The 15,771-nt window shown below is 41.6% G+C and overlaps 1 protein-coding gene across 4 annotated transcripts in view; it reads right to left on the bottom strand.

Moving 5' to 3' along the window:
• Positions 1 to 15,624, bottom strand: part of DCAF7 (DDB1 and CUL4 associated factor 7) — a 28,151-nt gene extending 12,527 nt beyond the window's left edge. For 2 of the 4 annotated variants that reach the window (XR_011493486.1, XR_006512357.2), the window contains exons 1-2: positions 15,213 to 15,600; positions 342 to 500 (exon numbers count right to left, since the gene is read on the bottom strand). Coding sequence is in view for 1 of the 4 variants with exons in the window: in XM_014847941.3 (XP_014703427.1) it covers positions 342 to 500; positions 15,213 to 15,350 (297 nt within the window). In the remaining 3 variants the exon portion in view is untranslated. Of the gene's footprint in view, positions 1 to 341; positions 501 to 15,212 lie in introns of all 4 variants that reach the window. The other 2 variants (XR_001399132.3, XM_014847941.3) reach the window with 2 other exon arrangements.
• Between the last annotated feature and the right edge of the window lie 147 nt (positions 15,625 to 15,771).

Here is a 15,771-nt window from a genome sequence, read left to right as displayed (position 1 = left end):
TTGTTTAATTTACTCAAAAATATCTTGGCTGTAAACAAAATAAGAGGCCTCAAGAATGCCCACCCCCACAGAAGGTGATCATCATTACATCAGGTTAACTGGGCCTCGGGTTTCCAGGGCTGACTGCAGCCAGCAGCAGGACTTCAAGGAATTTTGGCTAGATTTACTAGGAAATCTGTTGAGCCAAACAAGGTCACTGCAGATACGCTACCATTTGTTTCTCCCAGGCTGCAATGACACTCACTCCCTCCAACCCCAGTCTGTTCTCTGTGCCTCCATGCTAATAACAGCTGACACGGAGAAAGCCCATTGGTCCAGCTGCTAATGGAGCATCTGCTTACCCTCCACACACGGAGATAGTCACCACTTGTTGCCAGTAGGTCTGGATAGACGCCTTTTGTGTCAGGGATCCACATGAGCTTTGTGGTGGGGTACGGATGATCAAAGGTGTTTCGGCAAATAAACTCCGAACTCTCTTCATCTAAACCAACAAGCTGAACCTGTAAAAACAAAACTGAGCCACATAAACATTTGTTTTTCTGGAGCAGTATCAAATACATCATATCTCTGGTCAGTGAAAGAAGTCCCAACGCTGTATCACACTTAACTGCAGAGTCAGGAACTATTACAGCGAGAGGGCATCTAGTCCAACCATCCCATTACTCAGACAAGGAAGCCCAAACTTGGGAGGGGTTGAGTTACATTCAACCCTGCAAGACTAGTAAAAGGCAAAGACAAATTTAAATACAGGTTTTCTTCCAACTCCTGCACTCTTGACTCAACATGGAACTGCATTATCTTCCCAGTCAGTTACACCATCCCCCACAACCCCAGAGGCATTTGACAATGTGTAGGTGGTTTTAGATACTCCAGTGATTGGAAGTGCTGTGGGTATTTAGCGCCCAGGGGCCAGGAATATCAAACACTCTTGTACAGTCCCATACAACAAAGTAACATCTCACTTAAAAAGGCAATTGTGCACAAACTGCCCCCCCACACACACACTGGCTAGTAACATGCTTAGACATAAGGGTGGGTCAAATGAGCACTGAAAAACCCAAAGCACTATAACTGGCAAAACGAGTGGGTGCCCTTGATGAGAAAGTTCCCTGGTTCTGGCCACTTTTCCTTAGAGTCAATTTTAGACCAATATTAACTTCCAACCTTTGCTGTCAAACTTCGCTCAATGGGAAATGCCCACTCAGTATAGATTTGCTTATGAACTTCAAGAGAGAATAGGAAATTTTTGGTAAAGATCCATACTGAGAGGATAAGATTAACCATACAGCAGCAAAACAGAATTCCTTCTACTCTTATCTTTTTTTTTTTTAGGAAGATTAGCCCTGAGCTAACGACTGCTAATCCTCCTCTTTTTGCTGAGGAAGACTGGCCCTGAGCTAACATCCATGCCCATCTTCCTCTACTTTCCATGTGGGACACCTACCACAGCATGGCGTTTGCCAAGCGGTACCACGTCCGCACCCGGGATCCGAACTGGTGAACCCCAGGCTGCCAAGAAGCGGAACACACGAACTTAACCACTGCGCCACCGGGCCAGCCCCTACTCTTATCTTTCTGACTTCAGTCTTAGATACCAGTATATTCCTTTTTTGTGTGTGTGACAATTTGATTTAGGTACAGTTGCATACAATAAAATTTACTCACTTTAAGCGCACAGTTCAATGATTTGGAATGTACACGTTTGCAAATGTATACAGTTGTGTAACCCCCACAATAATTAAGAAATAGAACATTTCCATTACCCCAAAAAGTTCTCTTGGGTAGTCATTCCCCTACCCCTAGCCCCAAGCAACCACTGATCTATAGTTTTGTCTTTTCTGCAATACCAGATAAACGGAATCAAAGTATTGAGTCTTTTGTGACTGGCTACTTGCTCTGGAGATTCATCCACGTTGTGTATATCAGTAGTGTTTTAATAACATTGTATTATATGGAAACACTGCAATTTATTTATCCATTCACCAGATGATAAACCTTTATGTTCTTTCTATTTTGGGGCCATTATAAATATTGCTGCTATGAACATTTATGTATAAGTTTTCCTTGGACAAGTTTTCATTTTTCTTGGGTAGACAACTAAGAGTGGAATTGCTGGGTCATATTGTAAGCATATGTTTAATTTTATTTAAAAAAAACCTGCCACCCCATTTTCTAAAGTGGTCGTGTCATTTTGCATTCCCACTAGCAATACATAAGAGTTCCACATGTTCCACATCCTTGTCAGCACTTGGTACTGCCAACTTTTTTTTTTTCTAAGTCATTCTAATAAGTGTGCAGTAGTATTTTAATTTGCATTTCCCTAGTAACTAATGATACTGAGCATCTTTTCATTTGCTTGTTTGCCATCTGTATTTACTCTCTGGTGAACTCTGTTCAAATATTTTTGTCCTTTTTCTTTTGACAATAGAGTTTAATTTTTAGATTTACAGAAAAATTGGGCAGAAAGCACAGGGAACAGCCATATATCTCCTGCCCTCACAGATGCACAGCCTCTTCTGCTATCAAAACACTTGCACCAAAGTGGTACATTTGTTACAACTGATGAATCTACGGTGATACATCAATATTAGCCAAAGTTCATAGTTTATAATAGAGTTCACTCTTTGTGTTGTACAATCTATAGGCTTTGACAAACCTATAATGATATGCATCCACCATTATAGTATCATACAGAAGAGTTTCACTTCATTTTTCACTGGGTTGTTTTCTTATTTATTAAGTTTTCAGAGTTTGTATATTCTGGATACAAGTCGCTAGTTACGTGTTTTGCAAACTTCTTCTCACAATCAAGAGCTGTTCTGTCATTCTCTTTCAGTGTTTTTTGAAAAACAGAACTGTAAAATTTTGGCAATGTCAGTTTATCATTTCTTTTCTTTTATAGCTCATGCTTTTTGTGTCCTAGCTAAGAAAGCTTTGCCCAACTCCCGGTCACCAAATATTTTCTCCTACGTTTTCTTCTTAAAATTTTGTAGTTTTAGGCTTTACATGTAGGTCTATGATCCACTTCAAATTAATTGTTTTATATGATGCAAAGTATGAATCAAAGTTCACTTTTTTACACACAAATATCTGACTGTCCCAGCATCATTTGTTGAAAAGACTATCCCCCCTCCTTTGCACTACCTTGGCCCCTGCGTTGAAAATCAATTGACCATGTATTTATGCATCTATCTCCAGACTCTTAATTCTGTCCCACTGATCTATATGCCTATCCATTCCCTAGGACCACAGTCAATGAGGGCACCTTTCTAGTGAAGTCCTGAAGTGACAGTGAGTTCTCCAACTTGGTTGTTCTTTTTCAAAATTGTTTTGCCATCTATACGTTTGCTTTTCTGTGTAAATTTTAGAATCAGCTTGTAAAATTCTACAAAAAGCCTGCTAAGATCTTGACTGGGATTATGTTGAACGTACAAATCAGTTTGGAAAAACTGCTGTCTTAACAACATTGACTCTTCCAACCCATAAACACAGCATATTTCTCCACTTACTTAGGCTTTCTTTAATTTCTCTCAGCAATGGTTTTAAGTTTTCAACGTACAAGTCTTGGATTTCTTTTAATAACTTTATTCCTAAGTATTCTTATGCTACTATAAAGGGAAGTTTTAAAAATTCCATTTCCAATTGTTTATTGCTACTATATATAATTAATTTTTGCCTATTAATCTTGAATCCTATAACTCTGCTAAATTAGTTATTAGTTTTAGTAGTTTTTTTTGTAAATTCTTAAGGATTTTTCTATGTATATTTATAGATCTTGCCATCCATGTCTGACTTTGAAAAATCTGTATGATGACCAAATATAAATATTCATTTTTATGGAGCACCTTAAAGGCTTTCAAAAATCATATAATGTGTTGGGGGAGATAACATATGAAGATATAAAAGGAGAAAAAATCCACTGCCCTAATCACAATAACACTGCCTAGCCTAGCAATAAATGTGATGTCACAAGGTAACATGTAATTAGGTGCTTATTCAAAACACAGACAAAAACTGGTAACAGTTTAGAGGAAAGAGCAATCATTCAAAGTGGGCAAGTGAGGAAAAACGGAGTTAGGATCTGAGCAAACAAAGGGGTACAGAAAGGTTCTGGGGAGACAAAGTAGAAAGGGAAGGCATCCCAGGAACATGAGACAGAAGGAACAAATGTACTAAGATGGCAAACTTAATGACCCACTTGATGGCAGCAGGAAAATCTGTTCGAGGGGCTGGCCTGGTGGCGCAGCAGTTAAGTGCGCACGTTCTGCTCCGGTGGCCCGGGGTTTGCCGGTTTGGATCTCAGGTGCGGACATGGTACCGCTTGGCAAGCCATGCTGTGGTAGGCATCCCATGTATAACGTAGAGGAAGATGGGCATGGATGTTAGCTCAGGGCCAGTCTTCCTCAGGAAAAAAAGGAGGATTGGCAGCAGTTAGCTCAGGGCTAATCTTCCTCAAAAAAAAAAAAAGAAAAAGAAAATGAAAATCTGTTCGAGAGGAACCATCTGAGACAGCAGTACAGATGAGGCTGGGAAGGTGTGCCCAGGGCAGGCTGGAGAGCCCTGAAAGCAAAGTGAGGGTGTCTGAGAAGGGAGAAGACTATGAGGCCTTGGAGGTATGAGTATGAGGCCTGGTAATTTCCAGCAGGACTGACTGGATCCAGGAAAAGGCTAGAGGCAGGGAGCTCAGCCCAGAGATCCACAGGGCAAGAGGTGGGAAAGGTTAAGGGCTTATGGTGACTGCTGGTGACAATGGCAGGGGATAACCAGGGAGGGCCACAAGAGGGATTTTGACTGAATGAACTGTTCTTAGGAAATTAAAAAGTTGACGTGCTGACCTTTGCTGAAAATAATATGTAAAGAAGAAAGACTCCAGATGGAACAGAGAAAATTAGCATCAGCCTTGGGGTGGGGGGAGAAAACAGACAAGAGGCTAAATTTTGGGGCTCATTGGGCAGAATAAAGAATAAACCTCTCATACAGATTGAGCCAGATATTTCATTCATGCATTTATTCAACGAATATTTACCAAGTGACTACTAGGTCCCAGGACCTAAGTGCTGGGGATACAGCAGCAGGCATAAAAGACACAATCCCTCTCTCTAACCATGCAAATAACACTGTGAGGTTAAACTAGAAGAGAAAATGCTACACTCACTTCTAAAAGTTGCCTTTCAAAGTATCACAGATTTCCCACCAAACCTCAAAATATCAGCTCTTGTGAGCACTTGCCACTCGGGATCCCTTTAAGTAGATATTCAAGGCTTTCCACCACCCGGCCCTAGCCTACCTTATCTTCCACTTTGATTTATCCACTCACTGCTTCCCATCCCTTTCCCATCCCTTTCCTTACACTGCCCTCTATGCTTGTAAAACCCTCATACCTCCTTTCCATCAATCCAAATCCTGTCCACAATGCAGCACAGTGGCATCAGGCTTCCAGGGCTCCTTATTTGCTACCTCTAGGGCCTTGGACATGTTACTTAACTTTGCTAAACCTGTTTCCCAATGTATCAAGTGAGGATGTTCACAGTACCCACCTCACAGAGCTATATGTAACACCCGATGCATGTAAATTGCTTAGGAGAGTGCCTTACTCACTGTACGAGCTTTTCATATCCTTACATCTCACCTCCTTCGTAACCATCTGCAGTCTTCCTGGTGCAGGGATCTTTCAGTACCTATCTATACCACCTATTGGGTTGACTTATGCCATCCTGCCTCAAGAAAGTACTTACATTACTGCCTTGTGCTATTTCACTTAATAAATGCCTTAAAAACAGGGCCTGTGTCTTACTTCTGCTTGTACTGCTGACAGCAATGGTTCCCAAACTTGGTTATCAGATTTACCCAGAGTGCTTTCACATTCCCGGGTTCCCCAACACTAGCCCAGGATTCTGATTCAACAAGCATCAAGTGGGCCTCAGGAGTCTATATTCTTAAGAACCTCCCTGGTGACCTGATTCAGCAAGGTTTGACAACTTCTGCGCAACAGAACCTAACCCAAGGAAGAAGTCAAAAAACAGCTGGGATTTAATCTTTCTTGATCTTCCCAAAGAATTTGGGTTTGCAGACGTGAGTTCTATCCTCAGCCTGACTCGAGCTCTTCTACTCCAAGTTGCCAACCAGGTATCAAGAGGAATAACAACTGGCTCTCACTGTCATTCAATTTTTTGTTCAGATACTCAGACATTTAAAATTTAATGATGAAAAGAATATATAAGTTCTCTGTGAAGATTCATATAATACAGAGGAAAGTGGTAAAGTCTCCCATTAACTCCACTCCTAATTCTACTCACTGACACTCAAAACACTGTTTGCTGTGTATCTTTCCAAATGGTTCTCTGTGCGTTTACATACATGTGTAAATGGTAGGTTTTTAAAAAAACATAAATAGGTTTGGACCATAAAATTCATTCTGCAACTTAGTTTTAACAATGTATCTTCGAAGATCTTCTCATGTCAGTACAGGTAGCTCTACCTCATTCTTCTGTAGCAGACTGTGTGGTAAGCACACCATAACTGATTCAACAATTCATAGTTATTATATCTATTGTCTTGCTATTATAAACAATACTTTGTACACATGTACAGATGCTTTCTTTTATTGGAGAGATTGCCAGAAGTGTAATTGTTGCATCACATTTTAAATGTTAATAGATTCTGTCAAACAGTCTTCAAAGAGGTTGCTTCCATTTACGCTTTCATTAACAGTATATGAGTGCCAATTTCCCCATACCTTTAAAAACACTGAAAATAATCAGTCTTTCACAGTTTTTTAATCTGATGAAAAATGGCATTTCGCCATCATTTTACTATTGAGACTGAGCATATTTGTTTACTGACTACATTCATTTCTAAATAACAACTGTTAACATCTGAGTGCTTATGACGGACTGAGTTTAAGCACTATACTTAAAGTTTTACATGGATTACCTCACTTAATCCTCTCAACATCTCCATGATGTAGGTACTATTATTCTTCCCGGTGTCAGAAGATGCTGAGTAAAAGAGAGGTGAACTATCTTACACTTTAAATATCAGTAGTCCATTCTACAACCCAAGCTCTTCACCATTATGTAGAAACACCAACTTAAAACACCTGCCAAGTTTTCTACTAAGTTGTGTATATCTTTTTCTTATTGATTTGTAGAAGCTCTTACAGATGGAGACTGTGCCTTTATTTGTTATATATTTCCTTTGGTAAGCCCATAAAACTCTGGGGGGGGTGCCTTTTTGGAGGTACATATTTGATTATATTTTCAATTCTTCCACAATTTTTATTCAGATTTTCTACTTCTTAAGAAAAGTCTGGTATTTTGTTTCCCCTTAAAACAGATTTTTTATTTTCATCTAGATTTCTGACTGTAGCACTCTCATTCTTTACACTCCTCTCCCCCATTCCATATGTCCACCCATGCCCACAGGAAGGATGAATTTCTGCTCCGCTCCCTCTTGGAGGAATACTGAGGCTGATGGTTCTGCTCTTCCATCCTCACGCTTAACTAGCAATTGCTAAGCTGATTCGCTAAAGCCCAAGTCAGGCACGTGGGCATGTCTCACTAGTGGGCCTGACCACTCCATGGCAGACAGGCATGACAGCTCTCTTGCTCTTGCACATCCTTCTCCCTTGTGCAAAGGCAAATTGGCCTGCGCAGAATGAGTCTAGCTATCCTTTGCTCCAGCTTCTCAGCACCTTCAACTGAGTGGAGGAGGTGACGTTGGGTCTGCCCTTGAATTAGAAGTGGAAAAACAGAAAGCCTCATTTAAACTGAGAATAAGCTGCATTTTTCTAAGTCAGTTTACCAGGCAGTAGCACCACATTGGAGGCGCTTGTTCAGCATTTAATAGTGGGTCTAGATTTCTCCTTTAGCTACTATTTGTATATAACTTCCTTGATAAGAAGCCCCCAAGGGGAAAGAAGGTGAGTGGTAGAATTTAGACACCAAAATTCTACCCTGAACCCCTTAGTATTATATTCTCTACCATTTTCTTGCTCAGACGTACAAGTTTTATCTACTTTAATGATCTTTCAATTGGGTTTATTTTTTAAATGTACTTTTAGATTGTAAGACAACTATAAAGTGCATGACCAGTGTATAAAATCAAAGTACAGAAGTATATAAAAAAAAAGTTAATAACTTCCCCACATCCCATCTCCAATATATCACATTATTAATTTGGTGTGCATTGCTTTTACACTCTTCTCTATGCTCAAACATATACATACACAAGTGTAAGTTTTCTCTAACTTTTAGAAAAATGGGATACTATATCCTATCCAATGCTATAAACCTTATTCTTTTTTTTTTTTTTTGAGGAAGATTAACCCTGAGCTAACATCTGCTGCCAATCCTCCTCTTTTTGCTGAGGAAGACTGGCCCCGAACTAACATCTGTGCCCATCTTCCTCTACTTCATATGTGGGATGCCTACCACAGCATGGCTTGACAAGGAGTGCCAGGTCCGCACCCGGGATCCAAACTGGCGAACCCTGGGCCACTGAAGCAGAACGTGCGAACTTAACCACTGCGCCACCGGGCTGGCCCCAATGTAAACCTTATTTTTTATTAAACAAAATAATGGGCATCCCTCAGGTCAATATGTATGTAGATCTAACTCATTCTTTTAATTGATGCACAATATTTCATAGAATAAATGTACCATACTACATGTCTCAACGATTCCCGTAACGGTGTACATTGTTTCCCCTTTCTGCCACTACTGTCTTGTACATATGTGCTTATGTACTGCTCTCTTTTTTTTTTTAAAGATTTTATTTTTTTCCTTTTTTTCCCAAAGCCCCCCCAGTACACAGCTGTATTATATTCTTCGTTGTGGGTCCTTCTATTTGTGGCATGTGGGACGCCGCCTCAGCGTGGTCTGATGAGCAGTGCCATGTCCGCGCCCAGGATTCGAACCAACGAAACACTGGGCCACCTGCAGAGGAGTGTGCAAACTTAACCACTCAGCCACAGGGCCAGCCCCTGTACTGCTGTCTTTATATCCGGAAACCAAACTTCCAAGAATGGGACTGCTGTATAAGAAGGTATATGCATTATAAATTTTAATAGATGCTGTTCTATTTTCTAAATAGACTGTGGCAACTCACACTCCTACCAGCAATATGTAAAGGTGTTCATTTCTCTATATCGTCAACAACACTAGAAGCAATAACTTAATTTTTACAAACTTGAAAGGGAAAAATAACATCACAAGGTCAATTCTCATTTCCCTTAACTACCTGTGAAGTTGAGTATCTTTTCCTATTTACCAATCACTTGCATTTCCTCTCCTACGAACTCGCTATTTCTACTCTTGGCCATTTTTCTATCACATGAAGTAAATTAGCTCCTACTGTCTGTCATGTTTGGTTTTTCTTGTTTTTTTTTTTTAAGGTTGGCACCTGAGCTAACAACTGTTGCCAATCTTTTTTTTTTCCTGCTTTTTCTCCCCAAATCCCCCCAGTACATAGTTGTATATTTTAGTTGTGGGTCCTTCTAGTTGTGGTATGTGGGATGCCGCCTCAGCATGGCCTAACGAGCGGTGCCAGGTCCGTGCCCAGGATCTGAACCAGCAAAACCCTGGGCCACCGAAGCAGAGTGCGCGAACTTAACCACTCAGCCACGGACCGGCCTATGTCATGTTCTGAAAATACTTTCCCCTGGCTTATTACTTGCCTTTTGACTTTGTCCACAGGATATCTTTTCACATAGAAATGTTTTGTTTGTATGTATTATAAATTGTCCATCTTTTCCTTAGTCGACACTGGATTTAATGATTGGCTTAAAGACTGCCTTCTCCTCTGCTTACCCTCACTGCCCTAGTACAAATTTCCTGGTCAATTTTCTTTTACTATTGTTTATGGGACTTTTCTTTACATTTAGATATTTGATCCAGAATTAGTTTTCATATATGATGTGAATTACAGGGTCCTAAATTTTTCTGCCAGAGGAACAACCAATTTATGTCATACAATTTATTTTTTCCTCAGTGAATTAAAGTTCTATCTTATCACATATTATATTTTTATATATACTTAGATCTGCTTTGGACCACTCTACGTGGTTCCACCAATCTCTCTGGCTAAAACTGTACCAGTTCCAGTATGTTTATTCACACCTGGTAGGGCAAGTGTTCCCCTCTGTTTTTCAACACTTGCCTTCTTTTTTTCCCATAATTTTTTTTTCACATCAGTATATATTTAAGTCTGGAGACAGTACTGCAGTCCTGGCCCTGTTTTTACCTACTATGTCACTTTGGGCAAGTCACTTAGCTTATCTGGGCTTTAGTTTCCTCATCTTCCCATAAGTTTTGACATGTAGTATTTTTTCCAATCTGTTCATTTCCCTTAACTTAAAACATTTTTTTCTAAATACATGGTCGATTTTTTAAATTATCTTTTTAAAAAGTGCATTATTTTTCCATATAAATTTATATATTCTTAGGTCTATTCTCAGGTATTTATAATAGCACAATCTATAATAGGTGCAGATTTGCACATTATTCCTTTATCGTCTATCATCAAATGTGGCTAGCCTAATTCCTCCTTCTCCTCTTCGAGAGGCCTCAATTGTTTGGTTGGATGTCCAGCAGATTCCTTCTTCACCCTTAAAATGTAGAAACATTCCTAGGAAATATGTCAGTGCCAAACGTTCTGCATCAATTTTTCTTGACACAGTTTGAACTCATTATTTCAAACCTTCATTTCTATAAAGTCTTCTTCAACTATGTATTTGAGTTTTTGTGTTTCATTTCCTTGGTCTTCTTCAGGGCCACCAATTATACCTAAGTTAGATCATCTTTATTTTCTGCATCTATTATATTCTAATAGTTAATTTCTATTCATTTTCTCAGTCTGTCTTCCCTATCCTTCACTGTGTTTTCAGCAGTTTGCCTTCATTTTTATTCTCTTTCCAATGAGGCTTCTAATTCTGTGATAATTTTTGTTTTCTCTTCCACTATTTTCCTGGGCTCTACCTGCTGATGTTCCATTTTCTCCTGTTACCATGCCTTAGTTTACCTGATCCCCTGTATCTCTGCTTGGAGTTCTTTATTTTAAGTTCTTTGAATTTATGGTGGCAGGACTGGCCATTAATTTTCAACGGAGGTAAAAACATTTTTCTAGTGTGGGTACTTTACCTGCCACTTGTTTCCCATTTTTCCCCTCCTTTCTTATAGTATCTTTCTATAGCTACTGTGCTGGTTCCTTTTGAACAGGCAAGTTCTTCCTAGATGATCTGAAGGAGATTCCTAAGGGAGAGAGGCCAAGGCCATGTTCCAAGTTAGCAGAAACACTTGAAGTTTTTGCAGCTCCCCAGTCAACAGAGGTGAGGAGCTGTTAAGCTGCTCACAATTCAATCTCTCTTCCGAGTTGCCTCATCTAATGATCCACAGAAGACGGCACGTCTGTGTGTCTCCTTGTATAACTTAGCTCCCCTCACACCCAAGGTGTCAAACAGGGTCTGGAGAAGCTCCTCCTGCCAGCCTGTGCACCATTCTCAATGTCCCAAGCAAAAGACTGTCAATTTTGCCCATTAAAATCCTATGGTGGAGAACTGCGCTCTTCTGAGTTTGAAACCTGCAGCCACAGGTATCTTTCCTCAGCATCTCCTAGACCCATTCGATCTTCATCATACTGCCATCCTTCCTCACTTATGGGTGGAGCATAAAGAAAAATTATCTGACTTTAATCATCACATTGGCAATGCTTTGGTTACCCTGCTGCCTTTTTCTCCATAGTCTTCCCCGTCCTCCTGCTAAACTTCTCTCTCTCACCTCCACTGCCTTTCTGCAACTATTGCTTCACAACACCTTACCTCAACATGTGAAACAAATGCCCTTAAAAAGAAAAGGCTGTGAAGCAAGTTTTTACTTTTATCTTTAAAGACTGGCACCTGAGCTAACATCTGTTGTCAATCTTTTTTTTTTCCCCTTTCTCCCCAAAGCCCCCCAGTACATAGTTGTATATTCTAATTGTAGGTCCTTCTGGCTCTGCTGTGTGGGACACCACCTCAGCATGGCTTGAGGAGCCGTGCTGGGTCTGTACCCAGGATCCGAACCGGTGAAACCCTAGCCCGCCAAAGCAGAGGGCATGAACCTAACCACTCAGCCACGGGGGCAGCCCCATTTTTACTCATTTTTAAACTGTGGATATTACTATGTCAGATGTCTCCTAAGGAGCAGATATGCAACATAAAATATTTACTTCTTGGAGGCATGAACACATCTTCACTTTCCATGACTTTCATAACAATAACATAAATTACTGCTCACCTTACTCTTATACTTTAAAAAAATTAAAAAAGTGCCATGTCTACTTTATTATTATATGCTCCTTGAGGGAGGAAACCGTGTATTCCACTTTATTACACACAGTGCTAATATCAGAACATGAAGGTGAATGCGTGTGTATATCTAGAATTTTTTAAAAAGCCCCCAAGTTATCCAAATGAATTTACCACTCTACTCTGTAGAACATTTTCCCACAATTGTTAACATAACCAAAATCAGGTAAAGCAAAATTCTGAGGGAATAAACCAGCTTTTCTTGGTCTTTTCCATTTGTCCTCCCTTCAAGCCTTTTCCTAACTGATTATTGCTGATCAATGTCTGCAGAGAGGTCCTGCCTTGTCAAACTTTGAGATGAATTCTGGCATAGCACCCCTTCGGCTCCTGGCACAGAGGCTGACCGCTCAGCTATGGCATTGTGGTCTCAGGCAGGCCAGACTACCTACAGAACACAGATTCATTCCTTGTTCAAATCACAGCATCTCCAATAAGTCTGTGTGAACCAGGTTAGGGCAAAAAGCAAAAAGCAGCAGCAATTTATCCAGTGGTCCCATGGAGGAATTAGTCCTCTCATTGTCTAGAAAAAAGAAAGGAGGAAGTTAAAACCAGAAGAATTTTATATTTTAAATTCCCCTGCTGACAGTCTTGCCAGGGACTGATGGAGCACTGCAAAATTCCAAAGATCTATCAAAAATACTTATGCGTACTAAAAGACTTTCTCTTTATTGCTGCCAATCTCACATCTACTAACAAAGGCTACAGAAGGTTACTAAGTATCATCACTGTGCCTAAAACACATGTGTATGTGTTCACTACTATTTGTTGAATTGATGAGCAAATGAATGAGAATTCTAAAAGGTTGCCACAAATCCTGAGAAATGAAAAATTATATGATACAATCAAAATCATTAGGTGCCAAACAGATAAAGTAACTGCATTAAAGATCTCAGAGGAATCAGCACAGGCTGCCAAGGGAAACATTCATCCCATGTGTACAAGGTGGTCGGTCTTACCTGGATTCACCACCAGTATTCTTCAAAAAGCATCAGAGATACCTGCAGTTTCCCTTCTCAGAACCTCAAAAATGTCTTCTAGATGTTAAATCTTAAAGCACAAATGGTCAGCTAGTTAAATATTAGGGCAAAATAAATCCCATCACACTGCCAATTCTATTCAAAACCAACCCTGAAACATGCAACTAAGCAGAACAGAAGCCCAGGAACAGCCACCCATCTTTCCCCACAAAACAGGGGAAATACTACATGTCTAAAGACCACAGACATTGCCAAAACTCAGGAGAAATACCAGAGTTCTTCTATCAGAGCTAGTGTCTAAGCCAGGTAGAACAAGAGAAAATGGGCTTAAACCAGCACATTATAGTACTTGGAATCTGACTACAAGAAGCTTCTAGACCACACAATGGGTTTGGTTGAAAGGAATCAAGGGAATTTTTTCCCCTGAGTCTTTAAAAGGCAGAGGAATGAACATAATAACCTTTTGAAGTAGCTTTCTGACCTAAGGTCCTGATTTCTCTCTGGAAAATACAAAAGTCAAATTTACCTAACACCCATATAACTCTCCTTGATTTTATTTCAATTATAGGCACTATATTCAATTGTAGGTTTTATAATAATAGCCAACATTTCTAAATTGCTTACTATGTGCCAGGCAGAGTTCCTAAGCCCATCACAAAGGAGACAAGATCTAACTCTAGAGAAACAGCTGTGCTCCTGAAAAACTGTAAACGAACTTACTATGTTCAAATGTTTTTTACAGGACCTTTATGTGTAAAAAAAAGAACCCCTTTCCTACAATAAACTGTGGGTCAGAAATAAGAGTGACCTGTGCAATGCCCCACAGCTAGTCAATGGACCAGACAAGACCCAACCCTAGGTCATCTGGCTTTTTCTCCCTGCACCATGCCTGTCACTGTCCATACAGTTTTATTCTTCTTAAGTCATGGTGTTCATGCCGTCAAGCAGGACTACAGGCTTTAACCACTACTAGCCAAGGTTTTCAGTTGCTCTGATCACTATCAATCACAATGTTTACTCTAATACAATAAAAGGAAAAGATAAAGGGGTAAAGGAAAGAAAATTCTTCCAAGTGACTTATTCAACAACTTTCAAAAATAAATTTATGCTGCACTGCCAGCTTAAAAAGTTCCTCCTACTACCCGTGTTTCTATGAAGGGTTCTCAAATTGTGGATGTCCAGAAAGAAACTACTCAAGGTGAGACAACTGTATTAGCATGAAAGAAGCCAAAAGATACGGCAAGTGTCATCCTCCTCCACTCAGAAAACAATGACCGGATCACGGCCATAGGCCAGATTTCCAAAAAGAGACTACTCTGAAGAGGACGGATGTCAGGCAGCAACAGCAATCCTGGCAGAAGGGCTGGGGGCATAAATAGTCGTACGGGTGGTGGTGGTGGGGAGCTGCGCAGTGAAGAGTCATAACAGAAATCTGGTGTGGCCAGGAGTGAATGACTACCAAGTGAGGCGCCAGCATTTTCCTTCACAGCCATCACTCCGTCTTCCCTCCTCCACCCCCCAACTGAAGCAAGGCGGCCGGAGAAGAGAGGGACAGGAGTGGTAAACCGCGTAGCTTTCGGGTGTAAACTCGGCTTTGAGACCAGTTTCCGCCATGAAATAGCCATCTGACTCGGGTTAAGTCACAACACTGTGCCTCAGTTTCCCCATCTGTAAAATGGGGGTAACCACACTCCTGACTACACAGGAAAGCTACCAGGATTAAATGAGACAACGAATGAGAAACCCTCTGCACAGCGCCGGCCACAGAGGAACCGCTCCGTGGCGCTAAGGCAAGTTCACAGGAGGGTCCTGGGACCTGGGCTCCGGCCCGGAAAGGGCGCTCCCGGGGCCCGCTCCCCGCCAGCCGGGTTCCGAGCCCTTGCCCGGCCCACCTTGTTGTTGTACTCCTCCACGAAGCTGCCCAGCGCCAGGCGAAAGCGCTTGTCGGGCCGCACACTCCAGTTCATGGCGTAGACGGTCCAGGGCGCTTCATACTTGTAGATCTCCTTCCGTTTGCCGTGCAGGGACATGGTGGCGGCGGCGGGGCCGCAGTGCGGGCCCGGTCGGCAGCGGGCTGCGGCGGGCGGAGCACGAGTCGAGCGGGAAGCCGGGCCGGGGACCGAGGGGTCGGGAAGGAGGCGGGGCAGGGGCGGGCAGGAACGGCCTAGTCCGGAAGCAGGGCCTCAGCAACAAACAACTACGGACGGGCCCGACCCCACTTTCAAACCCCCTTCGGCTCGGACAACCACCACCTTCCGTTTGAGGCGCCGCCCCGCCCTCTCGAACGGAAGCCACGCGACACCCGCAGCGGCGCCGGCCGTTGGCTGTCTGACACGTCCTTTCGAACAATTGCTTCCCCTCATTGGCTATTGCACCTGAAGCGTCTGAAACCTTCTCGCTATTGGCATAAATGTCTGTCGTTTCAACTATTTGCCCCGCCCAACCCCAGGG

Source organism: Equus asinus, chromosome 13, assembly GCF_041296235.1.
Source record: "Equus asinus isolate D_3611 breed Donkey chromosome 13, EquAss-T2T_v2, whole genome shotgun sequence".
Classification (NCBI taxonomy): domain Eukaryota; kingdom Metazoa; phylum Chordata; class Mammalia; order Perissodactyla; family Equidae; genus Equus; species Equus asinus.
The sequence above is the reverse complement of the archived record's forward strand: the minus strand, read 5'-3'. Positions and strand labels throughout refer to the sequence as shown.